This window comes from Cheilinus undulatus, linkage group 18 (genome assembly GCF_018320785.1).
Source record: "Cheilinus undulatus linkage group 18, ASM1832078v1, whole genome shotgun sequence".
Classification (NCBI taxonomy): domain Eukaryota; kingdom Metazoa; phylum Chordata; class Actinopteri; order Labriformes; family Labridae; genus Cheilinus; species Cheilinus undulatus.
Genome location: NC_054882.1, coordinates 36,914,522 through 36,929,164, shown reverse-complemented (window position 1 = coordinate 36,929,164; position 14,643 = coordinate 36,914,522). Strand labels below are relative to the sequence as shown.

Genomic DNA, 14,643 nt, shown 5'->3' with positions numbered 1-14,643 from the left:
TGAATTGTAAAGGTCAATATTTGGGATTTAAAGTTATTTTTAGGAGTTGCAAGGTCAAGATATGAAAAAAAATTCTAAATCAAGAGTTTAAAAGGTGAAAATAGAGATAAAACTCAAAATCATGAGTTCTTTATTTCCATATATGCGATAAAAAAGTAAGATTTTAAATCAAAAAGGTTAATATTTGAGATTAAAATTCAAAGTTAGGAGTTGGAAATGTCAAAATGTAAGATGAAATTCAAATTCATGAGTATAAAACGTAAAAATATGACTTAAAATTAAAATCGTGAATCTAAATGGTCAAAATATGATGTAAAAAGTTAAAACCATAACTTTAAGTCATAATTGTGAGATTCAAATTTGAAAATACGAAATGAAAACACAAATTTCTTTTCCTGCCTTCCTGACTTTTTATCAAATTATTTTAAATTTTTACTTTTTATTATTCTTGTGACTTAAAACGGATATTTTCAATCACTGTGGTTAAGTTTACACTGTTTACTGGAGGAAATCTGCAGACCTCGTACTGGTGGGCCAGTTACAATATAAACATGTTATGATCTGGTGGGCTGGATTTGACCCCCTGGGCCTTAAGACCTCCTCTCTCCTTCCTTGTCTCCTTAAACAATGATTTTAGGTGCAGCGAGCCTGTTTAGATCAGGTTGTAAATCTGCTAATATCTATATTGATCTATGTTTCCTTTTAAGTGATACACCTGATTGACACTCAGTCCTTGTAATCAGGCGCTTGTGCAGTTTTATCATTTAAGAAAAAGATATAACTGAAATATTAATTACACAAACATCCCACGCTAACCAGCCCGCACGCGTGACAGTGAAAGTGTGTGCATATCCATTTACTGTATGACTTTTAAAAATGATGACACATATCACATTTGTGTGAATTCTTTTTATTTGAACTTTTTTCCTACCTAACTGGTAACAACCATCTTAAAAGTGATATATAGCATTTACATTTACAAAATTACACAATAAATTTGACAGCGATTCTGTGCAGATAATATTTATAACCTCTTTTAATGCTGCTTGTGTGATGCATCAAATGTGCAGTCAACAACTGCAAACTTAAAGTTAATTGTTTACCTGTAAGGTAAACAGGTGAGTCAAAATCCTTTTTAGTGCCTGTACAGAAGTGGCATATATAAATAATATCAAACTGGATAGCAGGCAGTAAATGTTTATCAGAAATCAACAAAATGCCATGCATAACACTCAATGTACAAGAATCATCAGAGGAACTAAAATCCTTTTTCTTTGTTTATCATGTGGATATTTTATTTCTGAAATGAGGCCAAAATCTATTCTTTGGCATGCTTTAAATTACAGAATTACAAAGAGTATGTAGAGATATATTGGCTGTACATAGTGTTAACCAAAGATTAAAAGTCAAGCAGGAACATTTAATTTAAAAGCAATCTCATCCATGTTTGATGTTGAAGACTTTTATCAAATCCCAGATAAAAGCAATGGTTCCCTGTGCTTGGTTTTGAAACAGGAATCTGCCACATTGACAGCGTTGCTTAAGGATGATTCCCTGTAAAATGATACACATAACCACAATAAATAGCTTATTTTTCGTTTTTCTGCTACTGCCTGAGCTAAGTCGTTCTGAATCATAGGTTCAAAATTCTGAGTTTTCTCAACAACTTTAAATGCTCTCTTTATTTCTCACTTCTTCCTATACAGTTTGAAGGGTATATCTTAACATCACAAACATGCCCGGATTATTTTCAGTGCTTTCATTATTCAAAAAACAAGGTTTTGCTCAACTAGGAAAACCTCTGTCACTTTGCTATTACAATAACTTTTTTTTTACTACCGAGTAAGGCAGTATTTTCTTCTAAATACATACATTGTCGTCATCATTCTGTCTTCTATTACAGATGTTAATTACTGAATGAACTGTAGTTCTTAAGAAGCTCTCAGGCCACGGTGCTTTTAACTTTCTGTTCATTTACACAAATTCCAAATTCCTGGCCTACTGGACACCAAAGAACTCAAGTCATATGCAACTAGGGATGTTCTGATACCATTTTTTCCTTCCCCATTTGATTCCGATACCAAGGCAGGGCTGTTTTATGCTATAAGCAGACTATCCAAATGCAATGGACCCCACAAGCCACTAGGGGGCCCCAAAGCTGAATGTTCATCCTCATCTGAAGAGAATTAAAACTGCCGGTCTTTATCCCTTATATATTGAAAAAGAAATGCCAGGATAAAATAAGCCGCCATGATAGACTGAGGGTGTTGTTGTGCAGATGTCTGCTATGTCTAAGATATCTGCCACTTAACATTACTTTAGGATTACTTAAGATTGCTTAATTAAGTTTTTAGTGTATTTTATAGGCCTAAAATAAACTATACTAGTTATTTATTAAGTGGCTCATAGCTTGTAGGCCTATTGTTGATTATTTTGGACTACTGTGCCAGTGGATTATTGCTAACTCCACTGAGTTAGTTGCAGTCTCCCTCTTTGATTTAAATATTTATTGTGATGATACAGTTTGCTAGTTTGAATAATTTTGCCTCCATTCCTACAGCTGAGTTAAATTTTGGATGTAGTATTTTGGTTTATTCAAAAGAATCATAATATCACAAAGTAACTGTAATGTAAACTATGCTGTATATGACTGTTAGCTCTGCCCACAGAAAATAAAATCTAGACTAACAGCATAATTTAAGAGGTTATCATGACTGCAGTCTGTTTTGCTCATGAAGTGTAGTAGATGGTGGCATGTTCATGGATTATCTAATGGATTAGGAATCTCTCCATTATAGTTTAGCAAACTAGGGGCCCCAAACAGCATCTTGCACACAGGGCCCCGACAAAGCATAAACTCATGTACTTACTGATACCAAAACCTGCCTTTTAACCAGTATCAGACGTATTTCTGATACTGGTATCGGAATAAGAACAACCCTTCATGCAACTACCATGTGATGGATGCAAAGTCATGTTTATTCCGAGATCAGGAATAACATCAATTATCAGGTCAAACATCAGTTTGTCTTCAAATCTTTCTTCCATCATCAGCCTTTCTACATCAAGACTGCCCTGACCATTCCCTTTGGAACTTTTCACAGTGAACACATCACATCATTTGAACTCAAATGTGGTTAACAGCAAAGTTCAGTCTATTTTTCAATGATATAAAAATGATAGCTTTCAAAGCGTCTGGTTTTGTGCTATCTTTTTTTGGACAAGATCCATAAAAGTCCAGGATATGATATGATGTTATTTTTGTCATGTTGATAAAACAGCTCATATACCTGTACATTTCGGGGGATGACCGCTCCAGCGATTTCCTTCACAAACAATAGCAGCGGCTCCTTTTAACTTAAAACCATGGTAGCAGGAGTAGAGAGCAACCAGTTTGCCCGTCATAGAGGATAAAATAAAATCCCCATTCTTTATTTTCCATGGTGTGCCACACTGTCTTAATTCTGTTGTAAAATAAGAAAGGCTGTTTAAGTTAATAAGTAGTCCACACTCAAAGGGATTCGCTTAAATATCACAGATAACCTGACAGCATACCTTGGCTCTTCTCTTCCCTCCAAGCTTCAAGGTTCATTGATGGTATACGCTCACAAGAAATGTAATCAGAAGGGTATTTCCTGAACATGAAAGAATCAGCAAGGACTTCCTTTATGTTGCTATTGTCACAAATGATCCGAGACAGCGAGCCTTTCAAAAGCTCCGCCTTCTGTTGTTGGCTGAATATTCCTTCAGCCTCCCACCAAAACCTGAAAAAAGAATGATTTTGCATTTAGTGAAAACAAAAAAAGATAAACTAATAAAATAATTTTTGAAATTGCTTCTGAAATACATTATCAAATATTATGACAAATGAGTTGGATTTTTCATGAAAGTACAACAATGAGGCAAAAAACCCTGATAATTAGAAACAAAACAACATACATCACAACAATATTCATGTCACACATCCTAGCAAAAATCAAACCGCCTCCAATTATTTATTATTTATTATGTGAAGGGGCATTTATGGATCTACCTAACATCACAGGTTTTGGATTGTGGCTCTCACTAAAGTATTTCAAGACAATGTGGCTCTTGGGTAGAATAATGAGTACCACTGGTATAGACTATCTTTAGACACAGAGAAATATCAGTGGCAGGCTTTATTTGAAAAGCATGAACAGCCTGAAAGAGAGGGTTTATGAAACTATATATTTTTAGATATTATATACCATATTTATATTTTACTAAATGCATTAATGGATATGTCTTCCAACATCTTCTCCTTGAACTCACCCCAACATATAGACTTTCAAATACCAACTCATAAACTCACTGAGGCTGTTATTAGAAAAAAAGGAAGCCCTCCTCAAGGCTCAGGAAAAGACAGTCTTCTAAGGAAAAGAGAGGATTTATAGGATCATAGGTCCCGATAAATGCTCTACAACTAATAAATCCATTCATGAAGCATTTTAAGGTGTGGATAAAAAAAAATCTGGTACACACTATATGCCAAGCATTACCTGCAAACCCTTGAGGCTAAGGCCCTCCTGTCTTTCAATCCTAGTGATGTCCCTGAGACAGACCCAGGTCTGCTTGACAGTAACTTTATTTTCAAAACACTGGCAAATTAAAGTTAAGAAAGCCAAAAGCTGTGTGTACATATTGCAGAGATAACTGTCTTTCCACTGAAGCAACGAGTCCACCTTCGAGCAAAGCACATCTTTATAGTGTCAGCAAAGACGCTAACAACAACACGGATCAAGCCATGGCCGTCAAGCTTCACTGCTGGAGTCCTGCAGACCTGGATTCATCCACAAAACATCAACATCTAAGCTAACTAATGCAATCAGTTATGGGTCGTCAGAGACTACAGACTATCGACATTGTTGACGACAAGGGGCTTAAAGATGATCTCGCCTCAGACTACCCATACCACAGAACAACAAGGAGAACTATTGCCACAAGAATCCATGAACTGTATGGCAACTAAAGTGGAGCAGCTGCCCCGAGCCACATTTATTATACTGACGGGAGACGACTGGACATCAGTCAGCAACCATGGTACTGCAGGGTAACAACGCACCTGATCATTCGCTTTACAGCAGAAAGTATTTTGTACCTGATGTGTTTGTCTTCTGGGCTCATTTGCAGTTTATAAATATTATTGCTCAGTGAATTAAGACACTCTGATTTACAAACCATTACAAGTAAGCCGAGATATTAAAAGTTTAAAAACTATAGTTTCTTAAATGTTTCTTTACTCAAACACAGTTTTACTTCTTTTATCTGAAACAAAAATGCAAGTAAATGGCAGTATTTAATAGGCATGATTTAAAAATAATATTTTTTATAAAATGCTTTCAAAGTGCTGTACATAATATTAAGAGAATGAAAATAAAACACCTGACATTAAGAAATTTTAAAAATCTAAAAATATATAAAAAGTACAAAAACTATTTGAAAAATGCTGTGATTAATCAGAGTGTAGTGATGTTATCAACTTGATTAAATTTTTAGTCGATTAAGAGCAGTAATTTGCAGTATGTTATGTTATATGTTGCAGTAATTTAATGTTTAATTCCTGTATACTGAGAGCAAGACTAACCAGATTCAAACTCCTTGTTGGTCAAGCATACTTGGTCAATGAAGCTGATCCTGATAATTGTTTTGAAAATATCTTTTTTTGTATGAAATGAGTCTAAGTAAAAAGTAGTCTATAGTTGAATGGATAGAGGCCAGGATTACACTGTTGTTCAACAACAAAAATCACTTTTGGTTCCTGGCCTAGTTTAAAAGTTAACAATCACAAACATGAGACAAGTAACAACAGTTGCTGAAAAAAACAGTTTTGCTGAAACAAACTCAGCATTGGCCAAATTGCTATGCTGAACATAGGTATCGACCCTGATTTTCACTTAAGTGTATCACTAGTTGTGCTATTGCACATCGTGGTGTGGCATACACATATGGCACATATGCAGTTCTTATATAACTGTACCTATCACCATCACGTAGTGCTCTCATCTGCTTCCCAATCAGGCAGGCAAAGAGGGGACCAGTTCTTGACCCTGGCAAAACACTTTCCACCAGTCCTCCAAGCCACACATCAATATTATCAGGATGTTTGTATATTTTCCATATCTTCTCAGCCATTTTGAAATCTCTCACAACTTCCTTGAAATCATCAAGTGTGTGTATGGATGTGAGACCACAGAAAGCTCGCCAATCATTGTATCCTGAAACATAATTCAATAGGAAGCACATTCACATTTTGTTAACGTGTTAAGTGACACTTGGACTATGCAGCAAAGGCAAGCATGTGGAGTTTCCTGGCATTTAAGCATTTACGGATGCAACTCCAAAAAATTAGAATATCATAAAAAAGAATGCAACAGTTGGAGTTAAACTAATTTACATTTCATCTCAAACCCCAAAATGTCCCTAAAAGCAATCAGACACATCAGTTACTCAGAAGAGAGGTGAAGGACTTACCTGGAAGAGCATGATCTCGTCCTCTTTGCAGGTTTAATGCTGCAAGGTCCATATGTTGTGAAATGTTTAGGACTACCAGCCGCTCTGTTAGCTCTTCTGTCAGCAGCATGTCTGCATTTGCAGCTCGTGCTGCAGTTCCAATAGTACCCCTCAGGATCAGATCAATTCCACCTTAAAACAATATTTCCAAGATACAGCTTTTTTTCTTTCAGATTTGAAATTACACTACTTTATTCAGCAATTAAAAAGATCCTGTTTATCAAAAAGAACTTTGTTCAAAAAGTATGACTAATATTAGTTTATGTATTTTAATTAGATTAGATTATACTCACCTTCTTTGATTATTCTCCATGGACTGAAGAAAGTGTTGTGCAGTTGCAAGCTGGAGAAGTGCTCATGTTCCTGGAAGTTCTTGTTAAGTCTCCTGATGACTGGAGGGACGGTAGCATGGCCAAACCTGAATGCAGCTGTGCCAAACACATTGGAGGCTGACGGGTCAGTGTTTGGATCATATCCCCCATAGGGTCCAATGTAGTGTTCATAAGACCACAAGCCGATAATTTTTGGGATATAATCTCTCATGGTTATGATCTGAGAGCCAAGGATAGAGGAAGGATTAAAAAAAACAAAGAAAAACATCTTACATTAGAAATTTAATCATTGCAAAGCTCTAGACATCACACATGATATATGAACCAGGGTTTTTTAGACAAGACAAAAGCTGGCTGCAAGTTAGAATCAATCTGATACCAAGTAAATACAGGGTCAGTATTGCTGATACTAATCAATATCAATACTTTATGCATTGATATGTGAGCTATCCAGGAGGAGACAGCAGGTCTCCAGGAGTTCAACAGGAACATGGCCTACAGTGATGATCTGCTAAGTGAATACGTGAGGCAACCGAAGCCCAGTAAGAAGGAGGAGCCAGAGGGACTATCATGGGAAGACAAGCCGCTGCAAGGTAACCTGACACGCCAGATGTATTTGTTTCACACATCTATCTGGTAAACCTTCCATAGACGGTGTTTGGGAAAGGGCAGAGCCTTTAAAAAAAAACTCTGAGGGTGACTGGATGAGCGTTCTCTCTGTCACATCTTTACAGACCAATCAGTGCAACAAAACACATGATGTCGTAGCCCCAAACCGAGGAGTAAACTCCGTAGAGAACTACATAACGCAAACACGTCAGTACACGACTTTTGTCATCTTTGAGAAGAAACCAACAGGTACTTTAGCAGCATCCACACTAATCGCTTCCGGCCTCTTGTCGCTGCTTGCTTATGTCACGACTCCGCCGCGCCCAAAAGTACTGCCCTTCGACGCTTGTTGGCCCTGTCACTTTCTAACCAGGCCTAAACTGTTCAGATGGGAGCTTTGCAAGATGGATTCACCAGTGAGAGACACAAATATCCATATCCATCTGCTTTGCAAGGTTAGGACTATGTGCCACTTAACTAAAAGGTAGTCATACATGCCCCAATACGCTTGGCACTTTGATTTTGTATGTGCATGTACTTTAGATGATTAGATAGGGCCCTTAGTTTCGTATACAGAAAGTTTAAACTGCTTACGTGTACAATGTGTAGTGTACAATTAACATACCTAAACTATTCTGCTCAAACTGAAGCTAAATATTGGCATACCAAATCAGTTTCAGTTACTTGGCACCTACCTGGTGCAGAGCTCCAATTATCTTACGGGTTTCTTGGTATATAGTCTCTGGGCTCCAATGATCGTTGATGTGTTTCAACACCTCTGCAATTCGATTGTGTTCTCTTAGCCAGAGAGTATGTAAAGTGGTCAGGGGCAGACCCTCGTTGACCCGGCTGTCTCCAGCACTGAAACACTCCACTCTCTCTCCATCCGGACCCTGGCGGCAGGCCGACGGCAGAGTAGATACATGTGGAAGGTAAGGTCGTCCGTGTGAATCCATGAATTGTTTGCTGACAGCAAGTTTTCCATTAAATCCTGAGAGATCCCGGAGATAGCTCGCCAATTTTGGAGAGTGACCATACACAACTGAAGCATCTATGAATGATGTGATTGCATTCATCTGTTGTCGTTGCAGAGCTTGTCTGATGTCAGTCCCATAATTGACAAAGCAGGCAGGAACCGAGCGAATGAAAGGCATGCAGCCCTGTTTACCAGGCACAGCTGTCTGTAGACAAAAGATGAAGTACAAATATAAATACACAAAATTATAAGCTTTCATTTACAAGCTATAACAAGCTTCTTGGGCTGGCCCATACTATGGGTTTGCATGGTAGAATCTGAGTGGCCAGATTTTGCCATTAGTCAGCTGATTTCAACACATAACAGCTAAACCATGCAGAGTAAATAAACTATGTCTTCAGGGAATTTGGAAAACATTTTTTTCTATGGACACAAGTGAGGCAAACAACAGAAGTATGCACCAAGACTGTTTTATAATAGTTTACCTCAATTATGGGAAAGCACGGGTGCATATTTTCACACGTACTCATGCAGTTCTTGCCATTCCCAAAGGCGGCACTGCCAGTGCTTTGCGGGGTAAAAGTTATATCATGGTCAATGTACTGGCCCCACTCCACCAACATATGAGAATAGAGATCATCGTCCTGTGTCGAAGAGCTCCCCAGTATTTTTGTGCTGACATCCCGTGGCTGTTGAGACAAAGGGGTAAAATATTTTGAGGAGTGGGATAAGATGAGACAAATTTTTTTTACGCCATCCTCAAGGTCAGGAAAAATGAAAACACAAACATTTATTTCAAGATCTCTGCTATAAAATGAAGTTATCAACATGACTCTATAACACAGCCTTCTGAAAATATGACCTCCCAAAGCATACTCCTGTGGCTCGAGGTAAGATATGAATCAGTGGGTAAGTCTAGCCATCATGGGGTAATCTAAAGAACTGAGTTTAAGTTTGAATCTAAGCATAAATGTAGAAAAATAGTTTCACTGTTATGAACTTATCAGAACAAACCACCAGTTAGTTTCAAGACCACTGAACAATCAAAACCAGTGATGCTCAACATGTGGCTCATTTGTGATGGTTTGTGGCTCTTTCATGTCTTAATTTGAAATATTCCCCCAGAAAACCTTAAAAGGAAAACTTTACCTCAGAAATTATCAGTTGCAAGTAACATTAATCAGTTTGTTTCCCACACTCACACAGTAGGCTTTAATTGCCAAACGTAACCCCTTAAAGCCTGAAAACACAAATAATAGCCAGAAAATTCTCTTTTTTGGAACTGAAATGTTAATTTAACTTTCTACTGAAATTTAAAAAAAAATCCAAATTTCCATAGAATTTAACATTTTTATTTTTAGTATCTCATTTCATTGATTAGGTGTTTTTGGTAACTGAAAATCCACCTGCAGACATTTTTATTATAGTAATTTATTGATCATATTAATTAGATAGAGGTATCATAAAAGTATGTATCAAATATGATACTACAGGCATTAAGGGGTTAACTGTCAACCTCTATTTTTTGTCTGCATATTTCCATTGCCCTTATTTAGAATTTTTACTACTTTAATTCCATTTTTACTGCTTTTGGCCCATTTTTGACAGTTTTATCCTGCTTTTTTTTTTCAATGTTTTTGTCCATTTTCACCTTTTTTGTCACTTTTCGCCCATTTAAGCTGCCTTTTGCAATTAAATGCCCCTAATTTCCCATTTTGCCACTCTTTCATGCTTTATGCCCATTTTTCCAACCTTTATTCTGATTATTGTCCATTTTAGTCACTTTTCACTCATTTTCTCAATGTTTTTGCCACTTTTGGACCATTTTTGCCACCTATAACTCATTTTTTTGCCACTTTTCACCCATTTTTTGCCACTTTTCGCACTTTTTTACCACGTTTCTCCCCATGTTTTTGACGCTTTAAGCCCATTTTGACACTTTTATCCTGCTTTTCGCATTTTTTTGCCCCTTTTTGCCATTTCTTGCCCATTTAAGCTGCCTTTTTCAATTAAATGCCCCTAATTTCCCATTTTGCCACTCTTTCATGCTTTATGCCCATTTTTCCAACCTTTATTCTGATTATTGTCCATTTTAGTCACTTTTCACTCATTTTCTCAATGTTTTTGCCACTTTTGGACCATTTTTGCCACTTATAACTCATTTTTTTGCCACTTTTCACCCATTTTTTGCCACTTTTCGCACTTTTTTACCACGTTTCTCCCCATGTTTTTGACGCTTTAAGCCCATTTTGACACTTTTATCCTGCTTTTCGCATTTTTTTGCCCCTTTTTGCCATTTCTTGCCCATTTAAGCTGCCTTTTGCAATTAAAGGCCACTTTTTGCCCATTTTTCCCACTGTTTTCTGATTTTTGCCCATTTTAGTCACTTTTTCACTCATTTTTCTCAATGTTTCACCACTTTTTACCTATTATTTGGTCACTTCCCACCCATTTTTGCCACTTTTATCCCAGTGTTTGCTGCTTTTTGACTATTTTTGCCACTTTTACCACTTCACCACTGTATTTCAACAGTTTGGCTCTTTGGTTGAGCAGGGTTCAGTAACACTGATCAAAACGTCTATCTTTAAATATTTCAGTCATCCACTACTCAAAAAATAAAGGGAGCACATAATCATCACAGTGTAACTCCAAGTCAATCAAACTTCCAGGGTATCTACCTGTCCAGTTAGGAAGCAACACTGTGAATCAATTTCACCTGCTTTTGTGCAAATGGGACAGGTAACTAACCTGACATGCCGAAAACCTCCCATAGACAGTGTTTTGGAAAGGGCAGAGCCTTTGAATAAAACCTCAGAGGGTGATTGGATGAACGTTCTGTCACATCTTTACGGGCCAATCGGAGCTATTAATACTGTTATTTCCAGCACTATTTTTGTGCACATTGGACAAGCATTTTGATAATTACCGTGGGAAGTTGGAATCCATTATGAAGTCGTTCCCTATTCCACCCCTTGGGTTCTCTCTCTCCATCCTCATATTGAGCAGGAAGCCATCTAACCAAAGGAATGTTGGCTGCTCCCCACAGAGGATTTTGCCTGGTGCAAAGAATCAAAGTGTGTTCAAGGTAAGTCAGTGCAAAAAAGATAAATTTAAATGTAACATGTACTTGGTGATTGAAATCTCCCTGTACAATTTAAAATCTGATATTTTTAAAGGCATAAAGACATCTTCAGACACATTCTGCTGCTGATAAAAATATACAGCAAATTTATATATAAAATCAATAATAATAATAAACATTTTTCTTGCTATGGGAGATTTCCCACATGAATGTCACATATATAATCATGCAACGGATATGAGCCAATCTGGCATGTCAGGTTTGCTGTTTCCTGCTGACAGAGCTTTATGTTTTAAACTTTTGGGATCCTTCAATTCTCCACTCACAGACATAAGAGACAGCACAATTACACCCCGGGCTTTTCAACTGGCATCTGCGATAGCTGCGGTCAGCCATATTGGTTTTAACCTAGTCTTGTTTAGTTTTAAGATGTAGGATTTTTGTGGGCTACCTGTTGTTGCAGAGGCCAGTTATGGAGCGGTATTTGTTGAGATGACTGTGCTGACAGATGGTTGGATGTGTTGCAGGTGGACATTTCGACAGCTCTGCAATCAGCTCCAGGTCATCCCACGAGAGCAATGCTAGCATGGTGACAAATAAACATGATTAAAGAAAAAAAATAAGTGGATTTTAATCTTGCCTCCCATGAAAAGCAAATTAAAGCTGAAGCTATGCAATCCATTTAAATCATCCAGTGGTGTTGAAGATTTTTACAATGATAATAAAAGTGGCGTGACTGATCTGAAATGTTTTTCTGAGTCAATACTGCTTGTGCCTTCTTGCCTATTCAAGTTTTTTCAAAATGTTATTTTTTGCATTTAAGAGGAAAAAAGCACTTCTACCTTGAGCCATGACATCCCTTTTATGTCTTTTTCGTGCTTTGTCCTTTAGGACTTGAAGAGTGGTTTGAAAAATCTCTGCAGATCGAGAAAATTCCAGAGTCTCAGCATCAGTTTTCCGGAGGGTTCTAAACTCATTTTCTGAAGATGTGGGAGGGCTTTGTCTGGGTAAAGGCACAAATGACAATTTTTTAATTATTCCTTGTATTCTACTAGACATACAGAACTGATTTTAAGGAAGAAATTTGTCATTTGTCAACTCATCAGTCATTTTTACCGTAGTCCAGAAGGGGCCAAGGCTGCATCAACAATTTGAAGGCTTTCTTGGTATGAAGAGAAAAGTAGCTCTCCAGCAGTGGTGTCTGAAAATTACATACAAAACCACGACATAAATCATACAAATCAGGTTTACCATTTTTACAATCTCAATCTATCTCTAGTGCCATCCATATTACATAAACAATGAAAGTTCACAATGTTTGGGACCTGATAATTTGATAGAGAATTATTTTAAAGACAGATTTACTATTCCCTCTTTGATTGACTTCATATTCACTGGAGGTAACAGTAAAAATGAATTTAAAGAAACAAAACTAAAAGCTAGAAAAATGTGATAAAATGAGGAAATGATTTTTAAAATGCACTGCAGTGCATTGACAGTGATCAAGCCAACTGTTATCATTCATTTCTGACACCTTAGATGAAATCTCATCTTGTTTTTTGGTAATATAGCATGAAATATATGTATTTAATAGTGCTTTACTTGATTTAAAAAATTAATCAAGTTAATCACATCACTACGCTTCGATGAATCATGATTAATCACAAGGTTTTTTTTTAGTTTAAGTAAATTTTTATGTTTTTAGATTTTTAAAGGATGTTATTGTCAAATGTTTTATTTTTATTCTTTTAATTCTATGCACAGCACATTAAAGTGCTGATCTGAGTCCTTATTGATACCACTATCATTACTTTCTATACTTGAGTGGAAAGACAAAATAATTTAAAACTACAAGTGGTCTTAGCTGAGTAGTGCTTGAGTTAAAAAGCTGTGATTCAGTCTGTCACATTTATTGTATATCCCTCAAATACAAACACATTCACATCCAGAGGTGTCAAGTAACAAAGTACAAATACTTCGTTACCTTACTTAAGTAGAAATTTTGGGTATCTATACTTAACTGGAGTAATTATTTTTCAGCCGAATTTTTACTTCTACTCCTTACATTTTCATGCAATTATCTGTACTTTCTACTCCTTACATTTAAAAATAGGCTCATTACCAACATGTTTCGACCAAACTGGTCTTCTTCAGGGCTAACAAACATCTGTAGTGTCGACTACAGCCAAAGAAGGCAGTCACATGAAACAGAAGTCTTTTTAACCCTAGTATCTATACTTCTACCTGAGTAACGAGTGTGAATACTTTTGACACCTCCATTCACAACTGTATTTATTGAAGTTTCTCATCAAAAACAACATTTACCATTTTAATGTGACATTTGAACACATCATAACATAGAATACAATCATCTAATTTACTGAGGTTACCTGAACGCGTCATATTTTCCTCTTCAGCTCGTAAAGTTTGCTAGTCAATTTCAATTTTGCCAATTCCACCGCGGATTTCTAGACTGGATTAATATTGTTAACAAACAGGACTGTCTCAAAGTTTCGGAGCACTTTCCAGCATTTATCTGAGCAGCTGAAGAAGAAAACTGTCCTGAAGCTGCTGAAGAGAGCGGTACCATGGCTCGTGTTGTTGTTAGCGTCTTTGCCAAAAAATAAAATTTGTCATCATGAAATTAAAAATGAAAATATGCTTCAACATTTTAAGTTGTGAGTGTAAAAGGTCAAACTATGGGATTATGAAGTCAAAGTTTGGAGTTGAAAATATGAGATAAAATACAAAGTAATTGGTCAAAAAGGTCAAAATATGAATTACGAATCTTAAAGCTCAAAATATATAAGAAGTCAAAATTATGAGTTGAAATGCTCAAAGTACGAAATAAAAAGTCAAAATCCTAAGTTTGAGTCCTAATTGTGAGATGCAAAATTGAAAATGTGAAATTAAAACACAAATTCTTTTCCCACATTCCTGACTTCTTATCTAAATATTTTTACTCCTTGCTTTTTCAGATTTTATGACTTAACAAGGATGTCTTAAATCATCAAGGATAAGTTTACATTTTTATACTTGAGTAAATCTGCAGACCTCATACTGATGGGCCAGTTAGAACAGAAATATGAGATCATCTTACGGGCCGGATTTAA

General features: G+C 36.5%; 1 protein-coding gene across 1 annotated transcript; it reads right to left on the bottom strand.

The window, feature by feature from the left end:
• Positions 1-3,282: 3,282 nt before the first annotated feature.
• On the bottom strand, positions 3,283-13,933 carry LOC121526598 (thyroid peroxidase-like). Its single transcript, XM_041813241.1, has 11 exons — positions 13,921-13,933; positions 12,647-12,731; positions 12,373-12,533; positions 11,982-12,111; positions 11,375-11,504; positions 8,168-8,653; positions 6,825-7,083; positions 6,493-6,663; positions 5,999-6,236; positions 3,556-3,764; positions 3,283-3,464 (listed from the first exon to the last, which is right to left on the bottom strand). Exons 1-11 carry the CDS (start codon positions 13,931-13,933, stop codon positions 3,283-3,285), a joined length of 2,064 nt encoding a protein of 687 aa, XP_041669175.1.
• Positions 13,934-14,643: the final 710 nt, after the last annotated feature.

Excerpts from the sequence above, each read along its gene's own strand:
- LOC121526598 (XM_041813241.1), bottom strand. Across the intron at positions 8,654-11,374 it reads ATGGATTCCAACTTCCCACG|ACAGCTGTGCCTGGTAAACA; the intron begins GTAATTATCAAA and ends TTTTGTCTACAG. Across the intron at positions 3,765-5,998 it reads GCACTACGTGATGGTGATAG|GTTTTGGTGGGAGGCTGAAG; the intron begins GTACAGTTATAT and ends TTCTTTTTTCAG.